Here is a 13,640-nt window from a genome sequence, read left to right as displayed (position 1 = left end):
TGAGTTGTATTTATGCAACTGGAAGTCTTCTTCACTGCCTGTTACAAAATAAGGCTCTTTATTTTCTATTTGTAGCAGGAGCCTCATCTGCAGAAATTGGTCATCCTCAGTGTGTCTCCTGGTTATTTCTAGGGTCTCTGAGTAGTGACCCCCACCCCCAACAAGAATGATACGTCTAGTTACCAGCTGGCTGCCTTGTCCCACCTCTCTGACTCCCCACTACTTGCTTCCGGCACAGCTGTTGACAGGGGCCTCGCTGGGGCCACTGACCATCCCACAGGTGCCCAGGGTGCCAGTTCTGGATCCTTCAGAGCTGGAGCCTGGGCAAAGCAGGGAGCACCCTATTGTCCCCATCCTGAGGAACTCGTGTCATCTGGGCCCCTGGTAGCCCTCCTGTCCAGTGTCTTGTAGATTTGCTCTTGATCAGCTTCACCAGCTCGAGGCCATCACCTATTGTCAGAACCTCATTGAGTCTCAAGAAAAACAGAACCCTCAGTTTTTGGCCCTGCTCCTCTAACCACGGAAACAGCAAACAGCCCCAGGAGGAAGTGTGGGGCAAAGAAGTCCTGGTGTCATTTCTGTGTCCGTCAGGACTCCGGGAATGTAAAGGACATCTAGAAACCCAGGGCAGACTAGCTTCATCGACAGCAGGGTTTATTTGCCTGCGAAGCTGAGAAGGTTTCTGGAACAGGTCCCCACTGTAAGGAACAGCTGTAGGAAGAAGGGCACAGGGGTGAGACTGTGCACTGCTCTCTCCTCTTCCCTTCCTCCACCTCTCCTCACTTCTTCTGCCTCTCTCCTCTCCCTTTCCTCCTACCTTGGTTTCTCCCCTCTCCTTTCTTCCTCACCTCTGTCTGGCTTCCTTCCCAGACAGTCCCTGTCTATGAGGCAAGGAGGGGTCTCTTGGTGTCTCAGATTCATATTCTCCTGTTCAGCGACCCCAGTAGGAAAAAGGACTTCTCTTTCCCAGTGTCCATAGGCATATACATTTCAAAGTGGGAATGCGATTGTCCTGCTTGGGGCCATGTTGGTTTCTGGGGTGCTGGGTACTCTGTCTTGTTAAGTTGGGGTCAGGGGCCAGCCTGTGCCTGGGAGATGGTGGTGGGATGTGTTTCCAGCCATGGGGTGGCTCAAGACTGTACAAAGCCTGTGTGTCCTGTGGCCTCCCCGTCTCCCTCCCCTTTGCTCCTGCCTTCCCTCTGCTTTATCTGTGCGGATGCACAGCTGGGGTTGGGTTGGACACGGCCAAGTTGGAAATGTTGTCTACTCTGTGAGGGTCCGTATCTGCACTCAGATGCCCGAGAGTGTCGTGATAAACTTTTATTTGGCTATAAGTTGCCTTTTTCTGCCTTCTACTTCCAAGTACGCTGCTGGGGCAGGTGGGCCATTGGCCCGGGTGTGTGTGGGGTCAGCACCACAGGACCCATGGGCCTCTCTGGTCAGTCGTCACAGCTGACCCCGCGTCCCCGTCCAGACACAGCAGGCTCTGTTGGATCCAGTTATTTCTGACTCACTCCGAGGATGTGGAATCCATACTTTTTTTTTTTTTAATCTTTGCTTGCTGAAATTTTATCAACTCGTTGTGGTAGAATCCATACTTTTTAACCGTATCCTCATGAGTGTACTTGGCCCTTGCCTGGGCTGGGAGAGCCCTTCCTTCTTCCTCCTCCTGTCTCCCTGGGTGTGGATGGGGTCCCGCTGGGCTGGGTGAGGATGTGGCCTTCCAGTTGTGGTCCCCATGTCTCTGGGCATGGATTGCTTTTCCTTCACAGGCAGGGCCCGGCTGCCTTGACCTTCGTTTCTCAGGACCCGGCCTCGTTTCCTGTCCTGCCCCCGTCGCAGGGAAGCATTTCCGGGTAGGGGAGAACCCTGTGCTCCTCAAACACCATTTCTTTCCAACTCTGTGATTCTTCCTCCGTCCTTTCCTTTTCTTAAAGACTCAGGGCTCAGGAGACCCCAGCTCCGGACGCTTTAATTCTTTTCCTGTGTCTGCGTCCTTCCTTCCCTGAAGCAAAGGGAGAAATCCCCAGCGAAGAGTGGGTAGGGCTTCCTTCAGGAAGAGCCGGCTCAGGTGGCCTCCGCTCCTGAGGGCTGGGATGAAGCTGGGTCAGCCTGGGCCCTTGCCTTGTCTGCAGGTCAGGGGCAGCAGGGGTTTTGCTGCCCGAGCTGATGTACATTCCCTGTGTCTCTCCTGGAGGCCCTTCCCTCCAGCATACTCACTCTCCAAGGGATGAGGCGAAGACATGGGATAAACATAGAATGGGGGCGTTGCCTCCCTGCCTCAGATGATCCAACTCCTAATTCCTGTCAGCCTCTGGGAGCCTCAGACTCACACTTTACATAAGCCTTAATGAACCCTTTGAAGAGTGACGGCCCGACGCTGCTTATTTTTAACCAGACTCCGGGTGCTCTGAGCAGGGCAAGGTGTCTCGGCCTCCTGGGGGCAAGCGGACCCGAAGACGCCTCCCACAGCCTGCCCCTCTTGCAGGAGCTTCCGCACAGGGGCCCTCGCATGAGGGAAGGTCCCTGAGCCCAGGGTTTGGGGTGTGTTGGTTGGCCCCCGTTTTGTCTTCTGGCGTCTGTGGGAGTGGGAGAGATACTCTGCGACTGCCGGGCACAGGAGCCCGGCTATGCTTTCTCAAGTGTGTGAGCGCACGTCCTTTAGGAATAGCTCTGGGGCCTAACTGGGGGTTTTTGCCCAGGAAGTGTCACTAGGATTTGTCAAGTCCTCTTAGGAGCCATTAGGAGGTGACAAGTCGCTGGAGAACTGGCTGCTTAACCGCTGGCCCCCCTGAGCTGGGGCCCGGGCCACCATGCCCCAGTCCCCTGGTGGCCTGCACTGTGATTGCATGCTCCCGGCCCCGTCTGAAGCAGCTCCGTAGGGACAGAGGGTGCTGGAGCGGGGGCTCCTTCCATGCCGTGGCCGGGAGGGAAACGTGTGTTTCCTGCAAATTCACCAGATTTTCAGAGCCCAGGGGTGCCATCTGAAGGAATTCTAGAAAACTGTGGCCCCAGCCATGGTTCACTCGGTGGCTATTCTCTGGCCCGGTGCCAGGGCACAGTGGCCATAAAACAGACCCAGACCCCCTCATGGAGCTTCCTGCCCGCAAGCAGTGAAGACAGATGTTACAAGCACACGGGAACATTACAGACCTACAGACAGCCGTGCGGCCTGCTCCAAGGGAACGGATAGGGTGCTTGGGAAAGCATAGAGGCCTGCGGGTCTGGGGGCTTTTCAGGAGGGCCGGGCCTCTTTCTCCTCCCCCTCTGTCTGTGAGCCCCTCTCAGGCTCCACTCTTCACTCTCCTGCTTTGTCTTCTCCCACCTGGTTAATTCAACAGGAGCCAAGGAGAAGGGGTGAGGGAGGGAGGCTGTCAGTGTCTGGAAAATCACTAAGCTCTTGCCTCAGCTCCAGCTGATAACTCTGCCAGCCCTCAGTTCCAAGGCCTCTGCAATGGCTTTCCACGAAAGAGGGGTCCCTTTCTCCTTACTTCTCTCTGGCAGCCATGAGTCCATTCCTGGGCTGCCTTTACCTCCCAGACACGGCATCCAAAACCTAATGGATGGTGCCAGGTTTCCTTTTCAGTTTTTAATTACTCAGTGGGACTTGTTTTCCTTTATCTCTATAGAGGGAAAATTTGAGGCTTAGGTTTGAAAAGAAAAGGGCACCCCAGGATTTGAAAATGGGGTTGCCACCTGCCTCTGGCTGAAGGCAGATAGGGAAATGGAATAATGCATCTTCCAAGTGTTTATTAGCATTCTGATGAAGATAAGTGAGGGATCCGAAAGGAAATCTTCCAGAAGTGCTGGTAATTTGTCCCCTGGATAAATCAGTTGCTTTTCCTACAAAGCACATCAGCTTTCTTATTCAGAGTCCAGGCTTAAAAAGGAGCCCCCCTGGATGCTGATCCTCAGCACTTGGCAAGGGATTCGGTAAATATCTGCGGAATGAATTCTGTCATCATCTGCAGGCTTCGGGGGTCCATGGGTGAGTATTTGGGATAAGCCAGAACAACATACCATCACGAAGACAACCACACGATCTGATGGGCACTTGAGGATTTGCAGGTGTTTTGAAATTCATCTACGACCCCTCACAAGGACCCCAGGTGAAAAACCCCCAGACTGTGAGCATACCGTATGCCCCAAGCACCCATCGGGCACCTCTGTTTCCCTCTTGTTGGAGCTCTGGATGGTGGTGCCAGGACAGCCCAGGTGCAAAGCCCCATTTCTTGGCTGCCAGGGACTCAACAAATATGGGCTACCCCCCACAAAATTGGGAAGATTTGGCAAAGCTGGGCCTGTATTCTTTATGGCAACAGTTGGCTGGGCTGAGTGTCTGTGGGCCACTTTGGTAGGGCTCAGCTGCTCTGTGTGTCATGGCTCTCCCCACTTCCTCCATGCCAGCACTAACTTCACGATTTATTACCCCATCTCATCTTCTCTTTTCTTAGAGCAGCGTTAAGTAAAAAATGTTTGATCTCTGAAGATGCAGTGTTCATCGTGAAACACAAGCCCCCTCATACACATACATGTACGAGACATACACACACACACACACACACACACGTATTTTGCCCTCCCAGTGTGTCTGCAGGGCAACTGAATTTGTGACCCTGAGCCTCTTTCTCTTCCCAGGGTTGCCTTGAGGATTCAGTGGACAGATGCGGGCAGAGATTTCAGCACCGTGCCTCGCACCCAGCAAGTGCTCGCTCAGTATGTCTGGCTAGTGTTACTAGTAAGTGTCCCCTTGGGGCCCGGGGCCTCTCCCTGAATCCAATGGCATCCTCTCCAACCTGCTCTGAATAGGTGTTGTTTGGGACTGGGGCTCCCTCTGGTGGCCGCTCTCCCCACTCACACGCAGGTTGCTCCTTGAGAAAGATGTGTGTGGGGGGAGGGGTTCACGGGCACCCCTTCCCCTCCCACACAGGGAGAGAGGGCGAGAGGTGGGTGGGAAGAGATGTTTTGCTTCCCTCACCTTTTTCTGGACCTCCTTCCTGACCTTGGTGAGGTTAGGCTCCGTAGGTCTGGAAGGTAGGGGTCCTGGATACACGATCTCGGCCAGGGGGGGCGCTGGGGTGGCGTGGTTGGTACCTCCCCCCCTCACACCTGCCCCATTCTCCTTCCAGAGAAGTGCCGGGCCCCTGGGCTTCTGAGGCTACCTCCAGACAGGCCACGGGACAGCAGGAGGGCAGCACATTGACAGAGGCTCCCAGGCTATTATGAGGTAATTTTATTTCTTCCCATTTTAGGTAAAAATAGTAAATACAAGATAATCATAATAAAGGTAAAAATACATCATTTGGATTTTGTTGTTGTTCTCTAAACAGTGCTACCTACAGTACAATTTTTGATTTAGCATTTTTAAATTTTTTTTTTATAAACAAATAGAACTATTTTGCTATTAGGCTATCTGTGTTCTCGTCTGGCACTTAAGAATAGATCACAGGTCACCTCCCGGTTCTGTTTGGATATGGGTGGGTGGTGGGGAGGGAGTGAGAAGGGGTGCATGGGATGAGGTGGTTTGTCTTCCTGGGACACAGACAGAGATGGATGCGGTCCGTGTGCAGTGGGAGGGCACGTGTGTGCATCCAAGAAGGCCTCTTCCTCACGTGTGTCCCTGTGACTGGACCAAAGGTCTCACACGTGTCAGAGGGGCATCTCCTCCCCTCCTCCTGTGCTGGCCTTTCTTACCCAACAGCCTAGATTCACAACAGTTCTGGGTCAAGGCAGGCCACGACGGTGCACATGTCAGCACGTCTGCTCAGGATGGAGCCAGGGGTCCCCTTAGTGTCCTAGAGGAGTGGGCCCAGGACCCTTCCCTGCCAGGCCTGGTGGCTAGGAAATCCATCCTGGCCTGGGAATGCTGGTAGAAGTCACAGATGCCGAGGGGGGCTGCTAAATGTCTTTGCCCTTGTTTACCCTCAGGTGGTCTTTGTTTAAGTTCTTTCCAAATTTCTCACTGAGCTGTTGGATCAGGTCTGCCAGCTCCCCGGTAGCTTGAGATTTCTCTTCCAGAAGCTCATAGCGCAGGCTGGAGATATCTTGCTTGATTTCCTTCAGTTCACCTGCAAGGACAGATGAGCTTTTGGTGAGCATGAGCAGGCAGAAGGGGCTCATTCCTCATACATTTGGGGCGCGCATCTTTCCAGCACAGCATCAGGGTGCTGGGCCGGCCCACGAAGGGTAGAGGTGAGGGCACACGAGTGGTGTTTTGACCTAAGTCCCACCCAGCTCCTGCCACTGAACAACACATCCGTCCATTTAAAACCCTCCTCTTCCCCTTCCTGGTCAAGCTCTTTGTGAAGGGTTTCAGATAGATGGGGGAGTCAGGAGCAGGGCTGTGCCTTCCCAGCGCCTGTTTCAGACCATGCTAGAATGTTGGCCTCGGAGCCATTAAAGGCAGATTTCAAGACTCCGAGCGACACCGTCATTAACTGGAACGATCATTCTCATGATGCTCCCTGTTGTGTTCCGTGGTTGTCATCTGCAGAGGAGAAGCTCCCAAGCGGGAAGGGACGGGCTCCGCACCATGCACGCGGTAGCCTGGCAGGAGCAGGGTCTGCCCCGACCATGCACACCGAGCTCTGTCGCCGAGGCCGCCGCCTCCTTCCATAGCAAGGGGCCACTGGGGGGTGGCGTGGGGGGGGGGGGGGACTTGCCCTGGTTTCCACAGTGAACCACGTCGGTCGAAATCCACCTGGGCCTGGGCTGGGCAAATCTTTTAATGAACTACAAAGAGGACTCAAAAACATTCTTTTCTGATATTATAGATACTGGACTTGCCTCAGATGGGAGGCCGGTGCCCGGTTATTCCTATCTCTTTTCTCCGTATGTGTTAGGGACAGAAAATGCAGAGATCTTAAAGGTAGAGGTTGGCCAATTTTGACAAACGCATACATCCCCTGTTTCCTTTTCATGGGGTGCTCTCCTGAGCCCCGGTTGCATGGTATAATTCTAGTGGCATGAAACCTGGCAACCCTGCCGTTGGTAATCAGTTATGTTCCTGTCGATCACAAGGACGCACTGCTCAAGGTGGCCGGCAGGCCACCTGGTGGTGCGTTCCAGACCCAGCCTCAGGGGTGTCTGAACAGCTGCTGCTCAGCCCCTGGGCAGCATCAGCCCAGGAGTGAGTCTGGCCGCTGGGGATCTTCAGGCTGCCTGCTGGAGGCTCTAGAAGGAAGCAGAGGGTCACTAAGGGACCGGGCTCTTCCAGTACGCCCATGGCCTGAGCGAGGGGGACACTGAGTGCCTTCATTCATAGAGGAGGCTGTTTCGAGATAGCAAATATTTGTCCTGTGTGTCTCATGAAGATTAACGACCTGGTGTAAGGTAATTTGCTTTTCACTTAAGAGTAACTGCTTATGGACTGGAAAATCACCCAAGCAGTGAAAATCATGTAGCCTGCAAACTTCAGTGTGCATCAGAATGACCTGGGGCTTTTACCAAAATGCACAGCCCGCCAGGCCACCCCGCAGATGCCGATTCCTTAGGCCTGGGTGCGGTCCGGGATGGGCGTTTTTAACACGTGATTCTGAGCTGGGGGAATACTTCGAGAAACACTGTGGGCTGTCAGGTTCTCAGGGCCTGGAAGTGAGACAGGGTGGTGGCAGGATCTGAAAGAGGTGTCCCGTCTGCTTACGGCTCTCTGTATGTGCACCCTTGGGATGAGGAATTCCAGGCCGTCCTGCACCCATGGGACGTGATGGGGAATCGAGGCAACCATTGCTGCACTAGGCAGGATTATTACCAGCCCCCTGCCCCCAAAGAGATGACCAGGTCCTAATCCCTGGTGTCCCATCTGAGTATGGTCACTTTACATGGCAATAGGGAACAAGGGTCACAAATGGAATTAAGGTTGCTCATCAGCCAGCTTTGAATAGGGAGATGATTTTGGGTTATCCAGTCTAATCGTGAGTCTTTACAAGCGGAAGAGGAAGGCATGAGGGGGTCAGAGAGACATGAGGACAGAACAGGAAGGAATGTGGCCGCTGGAGAAAGGCTCGGGGCTGGGGGGCTGGTTCTGGGATGAGGCGGCTGTAGGCAGCCGGAGGAGGGTGGTGGTGGTAGCCCCAGCCCACAGCCAGCGAGGGGACAGAGGCCATCACCCCACAGCCACATGGCACGTCCTTCTGCCCACACCTGAGCCAGCAAGGAAAGCGAGCTCCCCCAGGGCCTCCAGACAGGAACGCAGTCCTGTCCACACCACCTCGATTTTAGCTGGGTGAGACCTTGCCCCACTGCCGACCTGCAGGAAAAGAACCCATCACTTACCTTCGTTGACTTCGTCACTTTCTCTATCCACCTGGGCCTTCAGGACGTATCTTTTTATGAGCCGCTTCATGATTTTCTGAAATGGGAGCACAAGAAAGGGGTCAGACAAGCCTGGCCAAGGACAGAAGCAGCCCGCATGGTATATGTATGCCCCCCTCCCCCCAACAGAGAGCCCGGTCAGCAGCTGGGAGAGCCCCCATGCTCGGTGCCTCTCTTCTCAGGGTGCCTCGCCTGTTGGGGGAACGTGGGCCTGTGTCTGTTTAACCTCTTGCCTAGGATGACCCTGCCCCAGGGACGTGAAAGCAGGACACTCAAGGGTGGGAGGCCAAGCCAGGGAGAGCGACAGACCATCACTTAGTGCTACTGGGAGGTCCTATGCCCGACTCCACCCTGACCTTCTTTGTGACCTTAGCCAGTCATGTCCTCTCCTCGGGGCTTAGCACCGCGTCAGGACCAGGCTGGACAAGTCCACTGTACCTTGGAAAATTCCTGCCAGGGGCGGAAACAGATAGAGCCGGGCCTCGGGAGGTTTTGCCAGCAGCCCACTCCCCTGAGAGCCCGCATGCCTGACGCCCGCCTGCGGGTCGTGCTGGAAGGGAAGGGGTCGGCCAGCAGCTTCCGTGTATTACGCACATATGGGTTCTTTAAGCAAATGAGGAGGTGGGAGTAAACACTTCAGAGACACCAAGAATAGAGCCAAGTGTGAGAAAGACGGCAGGAGGTGAACTTTGGGTTTTGCCAGCTGGTCGTTGGTGGATTCCTGGGCAGTCACAGGATTTAGCAATACTCGGATAGCTGAGACTTCTGAATCTTGCAAGGGCTGAGCAACTGGCAGAGAGGGAGGGATTCCCTGCTCCTTGCTCATCCCTTCCTGTCACCTGCTCACAGCCGGGGACTCAGGGGACTGAGGCAGCATTTTCTAGATGGGAGGGACCTGAATTCTGTCCCTGGCCGTGCCGTGTGTGGTCAGGCAGGTTACTGAGTTCTCCCCAACTATGTGGGCTCAGGAAAAGCTTTTTGTAAGCCGGGGGAGTGGATGGCTGGGTGGCAAAGAGAAGGATTTAGCACATTCTTGTCATCAGCTGCAGGTTCTCTCAGTGCCTTTGATGGCGAAGACCTCAGCCTGGTGTCTCCAGGCTGTGTGACTCCAGGACTCTAATGGAACCTGGCAAAGGCTGTCTGGGGTGAGCCCTGCGTCACCTCTAGGCCGCTGCTGCCCCCCTCAGCCCTCGGGCTGCTGGTCTCCTCAGCTCTGTGCTTTTGAGTTGTGATCTTATTTCGGCCGAATCATGAGTGAGCAAGTTGTCTTCGTGCTACCCTCTGTCAGAGAGGCCTGGGTCTTGCCGTGTTAGTGGTTAAACTGCACTGCTAGATTTCTTCTTGACATTCTCCCTAGTCCCTAAGGCAGGTTACCCAAGTTGTATGAATAGATGCCTTTCACGGGACTCAGTAATGCTTTCACTTTGAACTGTAAAACCCACACAAAACCAACGTTGTCCCGAGCCAGTTCTCAGGGAAAAAAGCACAAAACCCCAAAACCCAGACACCCAGGTATCTGAAATTCTTCCTGAATATAGAATTCAGAAGTATTCTGCAAAGTTTCAGGCTAAAGCCAGTCAAGGGGATCTAGTTAAAGTTTGTTGCCATTTTAAGGAAAACCTCAAGAATTAAGGGTTCCTTAGTTTCTGGATTCATCAGTTGAAGAACCTTTATATGTGTGGGGTAAAAGTATAAGCTGGAGGTGGAAAGTGGAGAGTTCAATTTTCCGCGACGGTGCTGAGTCGAGACCTTGTACAAGTGTGGCAGTGATCACGGTCTCTCCCTGTGTTGGTAGCGCAACACAACTCAACCCGTTATTTTAAAAGATTCCCCTGTGTGTTTATTATCAATACACAGTGTGCCCCGCAAACTCCATTTGTTTTGAATAGGTGAGACCCCACTCACAAGCCCCCTTCAGTGTGGATGGGCCTCTGGGAGGAGGGGAGAAAGGGTGAAAAAGAAACAAAGAAACACACATATTGAGTATTTCCAGCAGACCAGGAGTCCCTTTAGCCTCCTTGACAGAATAACCTCACTGAATCCTCCCAGAAACCTGGTGAGCTTGGGAAAGTTGTCTCCATTCATAGATGAGGACACCAACGCTCATAGAGCGAGGTGACTTCAAGGTCACACAGCCTGGAAATGGCAGATCTGAGATGTAATCAAAATGGAAACCAAAGCTGGGGCTTCTTCCAACCTTCAGGAAAAGGTTATGTGCAAGACGCTTTAGGGGATGAGATGCAGGAAACCGCTGCTCGTAGCTACCTACTTGTCCTTTAAAAAGGTTTTCTTTTTTTTTTTTTTAAAGATTTTATTTTTTATTTATTTATTTGAGAGAGAGAGAATGAGAGACAGAGAGCATGAGAGGGAGGAGGGTCAGAGGGAGAAGCAGACTCCCTGCCGAGCAGGGAGCCCGATGCGGTACTCAATCCTGGGACTCCAGGATCATGACCTGAGCCGAAGGCAGTTGCTTAACCAACTGAGCCACCCAGGTGCCCTTAAAAAGGTTTTCTATGCAGGAGGAAGCCTCAGTTAGATTTCGGAGGATGGATGGCTTTGTTCAGTTGTTACCCCTTGGGATATTTCAGTAAAAAAAAACCTGTTACCCTTGGGGAAGAGGGTCACCGGTATGTCATCTTCATGAGGGCTCATGGACCCTTCTTGAGGGCTGGCATGCTTCGTCTGAGCTAAGGCTTGCACGTCTGTGGCTCCAAGGGGAGAGAAACAAACGTCTGAAATTAAGCCCCTCATCATGTGTCAGGATTATTGAGGCTTAATATGGAAGCAGAATCTCCTGAGCACTGCAGACAAGCAGGGACCCTTTACCCTTCCTCCCACCCCCACTTCACTCCCAGGAGTGACAGATGCCTTAAAGGAGAGCAGTGTGACCGCCTAGCATCTGCTTAGAGACTTTGTGTCCTGATGGGCGCCAGGTTCCCCCTGTGGTGCGTACGTGTTAGACAACCTGGGGTATGTCAGAGAAGATGCCAGTCTTGTCCCCAGAAATGTGGAAGTGGTTAGAACTACCCAAAGTTCTCTTTCACACAGATGCTAGAGGGGATATCTGTTTTCAGAAAAGATGGACACCAAAAGTCTCCCCTCCTTCACTGTGTTTGGGGTAAAGGAATGGTCCTTTGTGATGGGTTTGAGATGTCTCCTTGCTATCTTTCATAGAGTTCTTTCACTTCAAGAAGATAATAAACTGTCCCCAAGTGAATGTGTCCCCATTGGTGTCGATTCCTCCAACCTTGTCCTCCTGCCCTTAGCAGGTGCTGGAAATGAGTGTAGCTGGTGACATAACTCAGGCCAAAGAACTAACACTGGAAGGGGATGAGGATGAGAGGCACAAGGGATCTGAATGGTCGTGACACTGAGATCCAGGGAAGGAGCCTCACAATTCTCCCTGCCCACATTCCCAGGGCTGCTGCTGGTGCTGGGAGGACATAGAAAGACTTTCTATGGAAGAGAGGCATCTCTCTGTGCAGTCAGAGTAGCTCAAGATGTAAACAAAGAGGACACAGATGGGACGCTGAAGATGGTCAACAAAGAATCTAGAGGGAAACAGTGTTGCCACCCAGGAAAACAGAAGTCGAGGGACACTTGGAAGAAAGGGGACAGAATGGATCCCAGACATGCCATTTGTTAAACTAGGGTTTATCAGACACCAGAAATAGAAGGAATCAGCGTTGACGAGTTGTCTATTCTGTTTGCTTTGGTCTCTACAGAAAAGGCCACCTAGAGCATGAAAAGGAGGACTCCCCACTGGGTTTGGGGAAAGGATTGCACCACAAACACTGGGGCTCATGTGAAGAACCGACCATGCCTGGATTCTGCGGTGCATTTGGGATGCGGCGGGTTTGCTTTGCCCGAGAAGGAAATGCAGCTCTCAGAGTGGGAGTAGATGAGTCTGCACGTGCCCCAGCAGACAGGCACCCTGGATTTTGGAAGAGGTCACAGACTGGTTCTGACGGGAGGCGTACTCTGACCCCCTCACCAGTATCTTGGTTTTGTTTCATTGTTTGGTTTCATATGAGCCCAGATTGGAAAAACAAAACAAAACAAAAAAACAACATTACAAAAGTAAGAGACCGGTTTTGTGAAAAATAGACTTCAGACCCCTGGAAGCCTAAGTTAAAGCAAAGCACGGAGAGCCTCTGGTCTGAGGGAATGGCCTTCCCTTACACCAGAGAACCCTCAGAAGTCGAAGGATTGACAAGCTTCAAATAAACATCTCAAGCACTAAGTCTGATCTACTGAAGAGACACAGAGGCAACGAGCTTAAAAACTCCATGAACGACAGGGCTTTTGTCTTACTGGGAATGCTACAGAATTTCTCAGAGCCCTGACAGTGTAAGGGCCTGTGGTTCTGCCACATGTCCTCGGGGAGGTGACTGCTCTGGGTGCAGCCAGGAGCCTAAGAAAGAGGAAGTGTGCCAGGCTCCTTCTGATCTCTGCACATTTGGAAGGTGCTTTGGGAAGAAAGTAGTGCAACTTGGAAGGCCACCAGTGGGCCCAAGAAAACAGAAGAGGCTTTGCCAGACCCTTGCCCCAGTCCTTCATTCTAGAAGCTCCTCCTATACCTTGCCCCCTCCCCTCATGCTCCACAGGCTCAGACAGTTCTCAGGCAGGCAGGACAGGTTCTCAGCAAGGCTTGGGTGCCTAGGAAGTGTGATGTAGTAAAAGAGGGGTACCCTTGTGAGTCAGATAGATAGTTCAACCAGCTGTGGGCCTTCACCCCTGAGCCTCAGTTTTCTCTTCTGTTTAATGGGGTTAGAGCTACTGCCTCTCTCACTGGCCTTGGGTGAGATTACATCTGGGCTAGTGTCTAGCCTACACCCCACTGTCCTTCCTGCCATCTATTGCTTTACTCCTGTCTGAGCAGGTGATGGCTCAGGAAGGTGCCCAGACTTTACCTTGCAGGGCTAAGCACAGGGCACATGGGCAAATGCAAAGGGCTCTCCAGTTCTTTGCTCCCTCTCAACCCTTTCCCTCTGATGCTTACTGGCCCCGGGGGTTTCCTTCCTTCTTTTCTGTGACAACTGTTTGAATAGATATCTGGAGGCTTTTCTTGGTGGATTCACAAAATACAGGGTGAGCAGGCTGCCCAAGGTCATTAGCAGCCTGAAGCCCAGTACCACCCAATCTCTGTAATCACAGCAGGAAGCTTTTGGGGATGTTGATGGCCACAGGGACTCAGCCAATGATGAGGGAAGACAGAAACAGAATCACCTCCAGGCTGCTTTTGAAAACAGTCTTGCTTCTAAAGGATTCATTCTGGGTAGAGGACATTCACCACATCAGTCTTCCTTTATCTCGGCAGCTGATTC

General features: G+C 52.7%; 1 protein-coding gene across 1 annotated transcript in view; it reads right to left on the bottom strand.

The window, feature by feature from the left end:
- Positions 1–5,898: 5,898 nt before the first annotated feature.
- TRPC7 (transient receptor potential cation channel subfamily C member 7) overlaps positions 5,899–13,640 on the bottom strand; it is a 294,068-nt gene continuing 286,326 nt past the window's right edge. The window contains exons 12-13 of the mRNA XM_036114313.2: positions 8,275–8,350; positions 5,899–6,068 (exon numbers count right to left, since the gene is read on the bottom strand). Of these exons, the coding sequence (XP_035970206.2) occupies positions 5,899–6,068; positions 8,275–8,350 (246 nt within the window). The remainder of the gene's footprint in view (positions 6,069–8,274; positions 8,351–13,640) is intronic.

Source organism: Halichoerus grypus, chromosome 2, assembly GCF_964656455.1.
Source record: "Halichoerus grypus chromosome 2, mHalGry1.hap1.1, whole genome shotgun sequence".
Classification (NCBI taxonomy): Eukaryota; Metazoa; Chordata; class Mammalia; order Carnivora; family Phocidae; genus Halichoerus; species Halichoerus grypus.
Note: the sequence above shows the minus strand (reverse complement) of the source record. Positions and strands in the feature narration are given on the sequence as shown.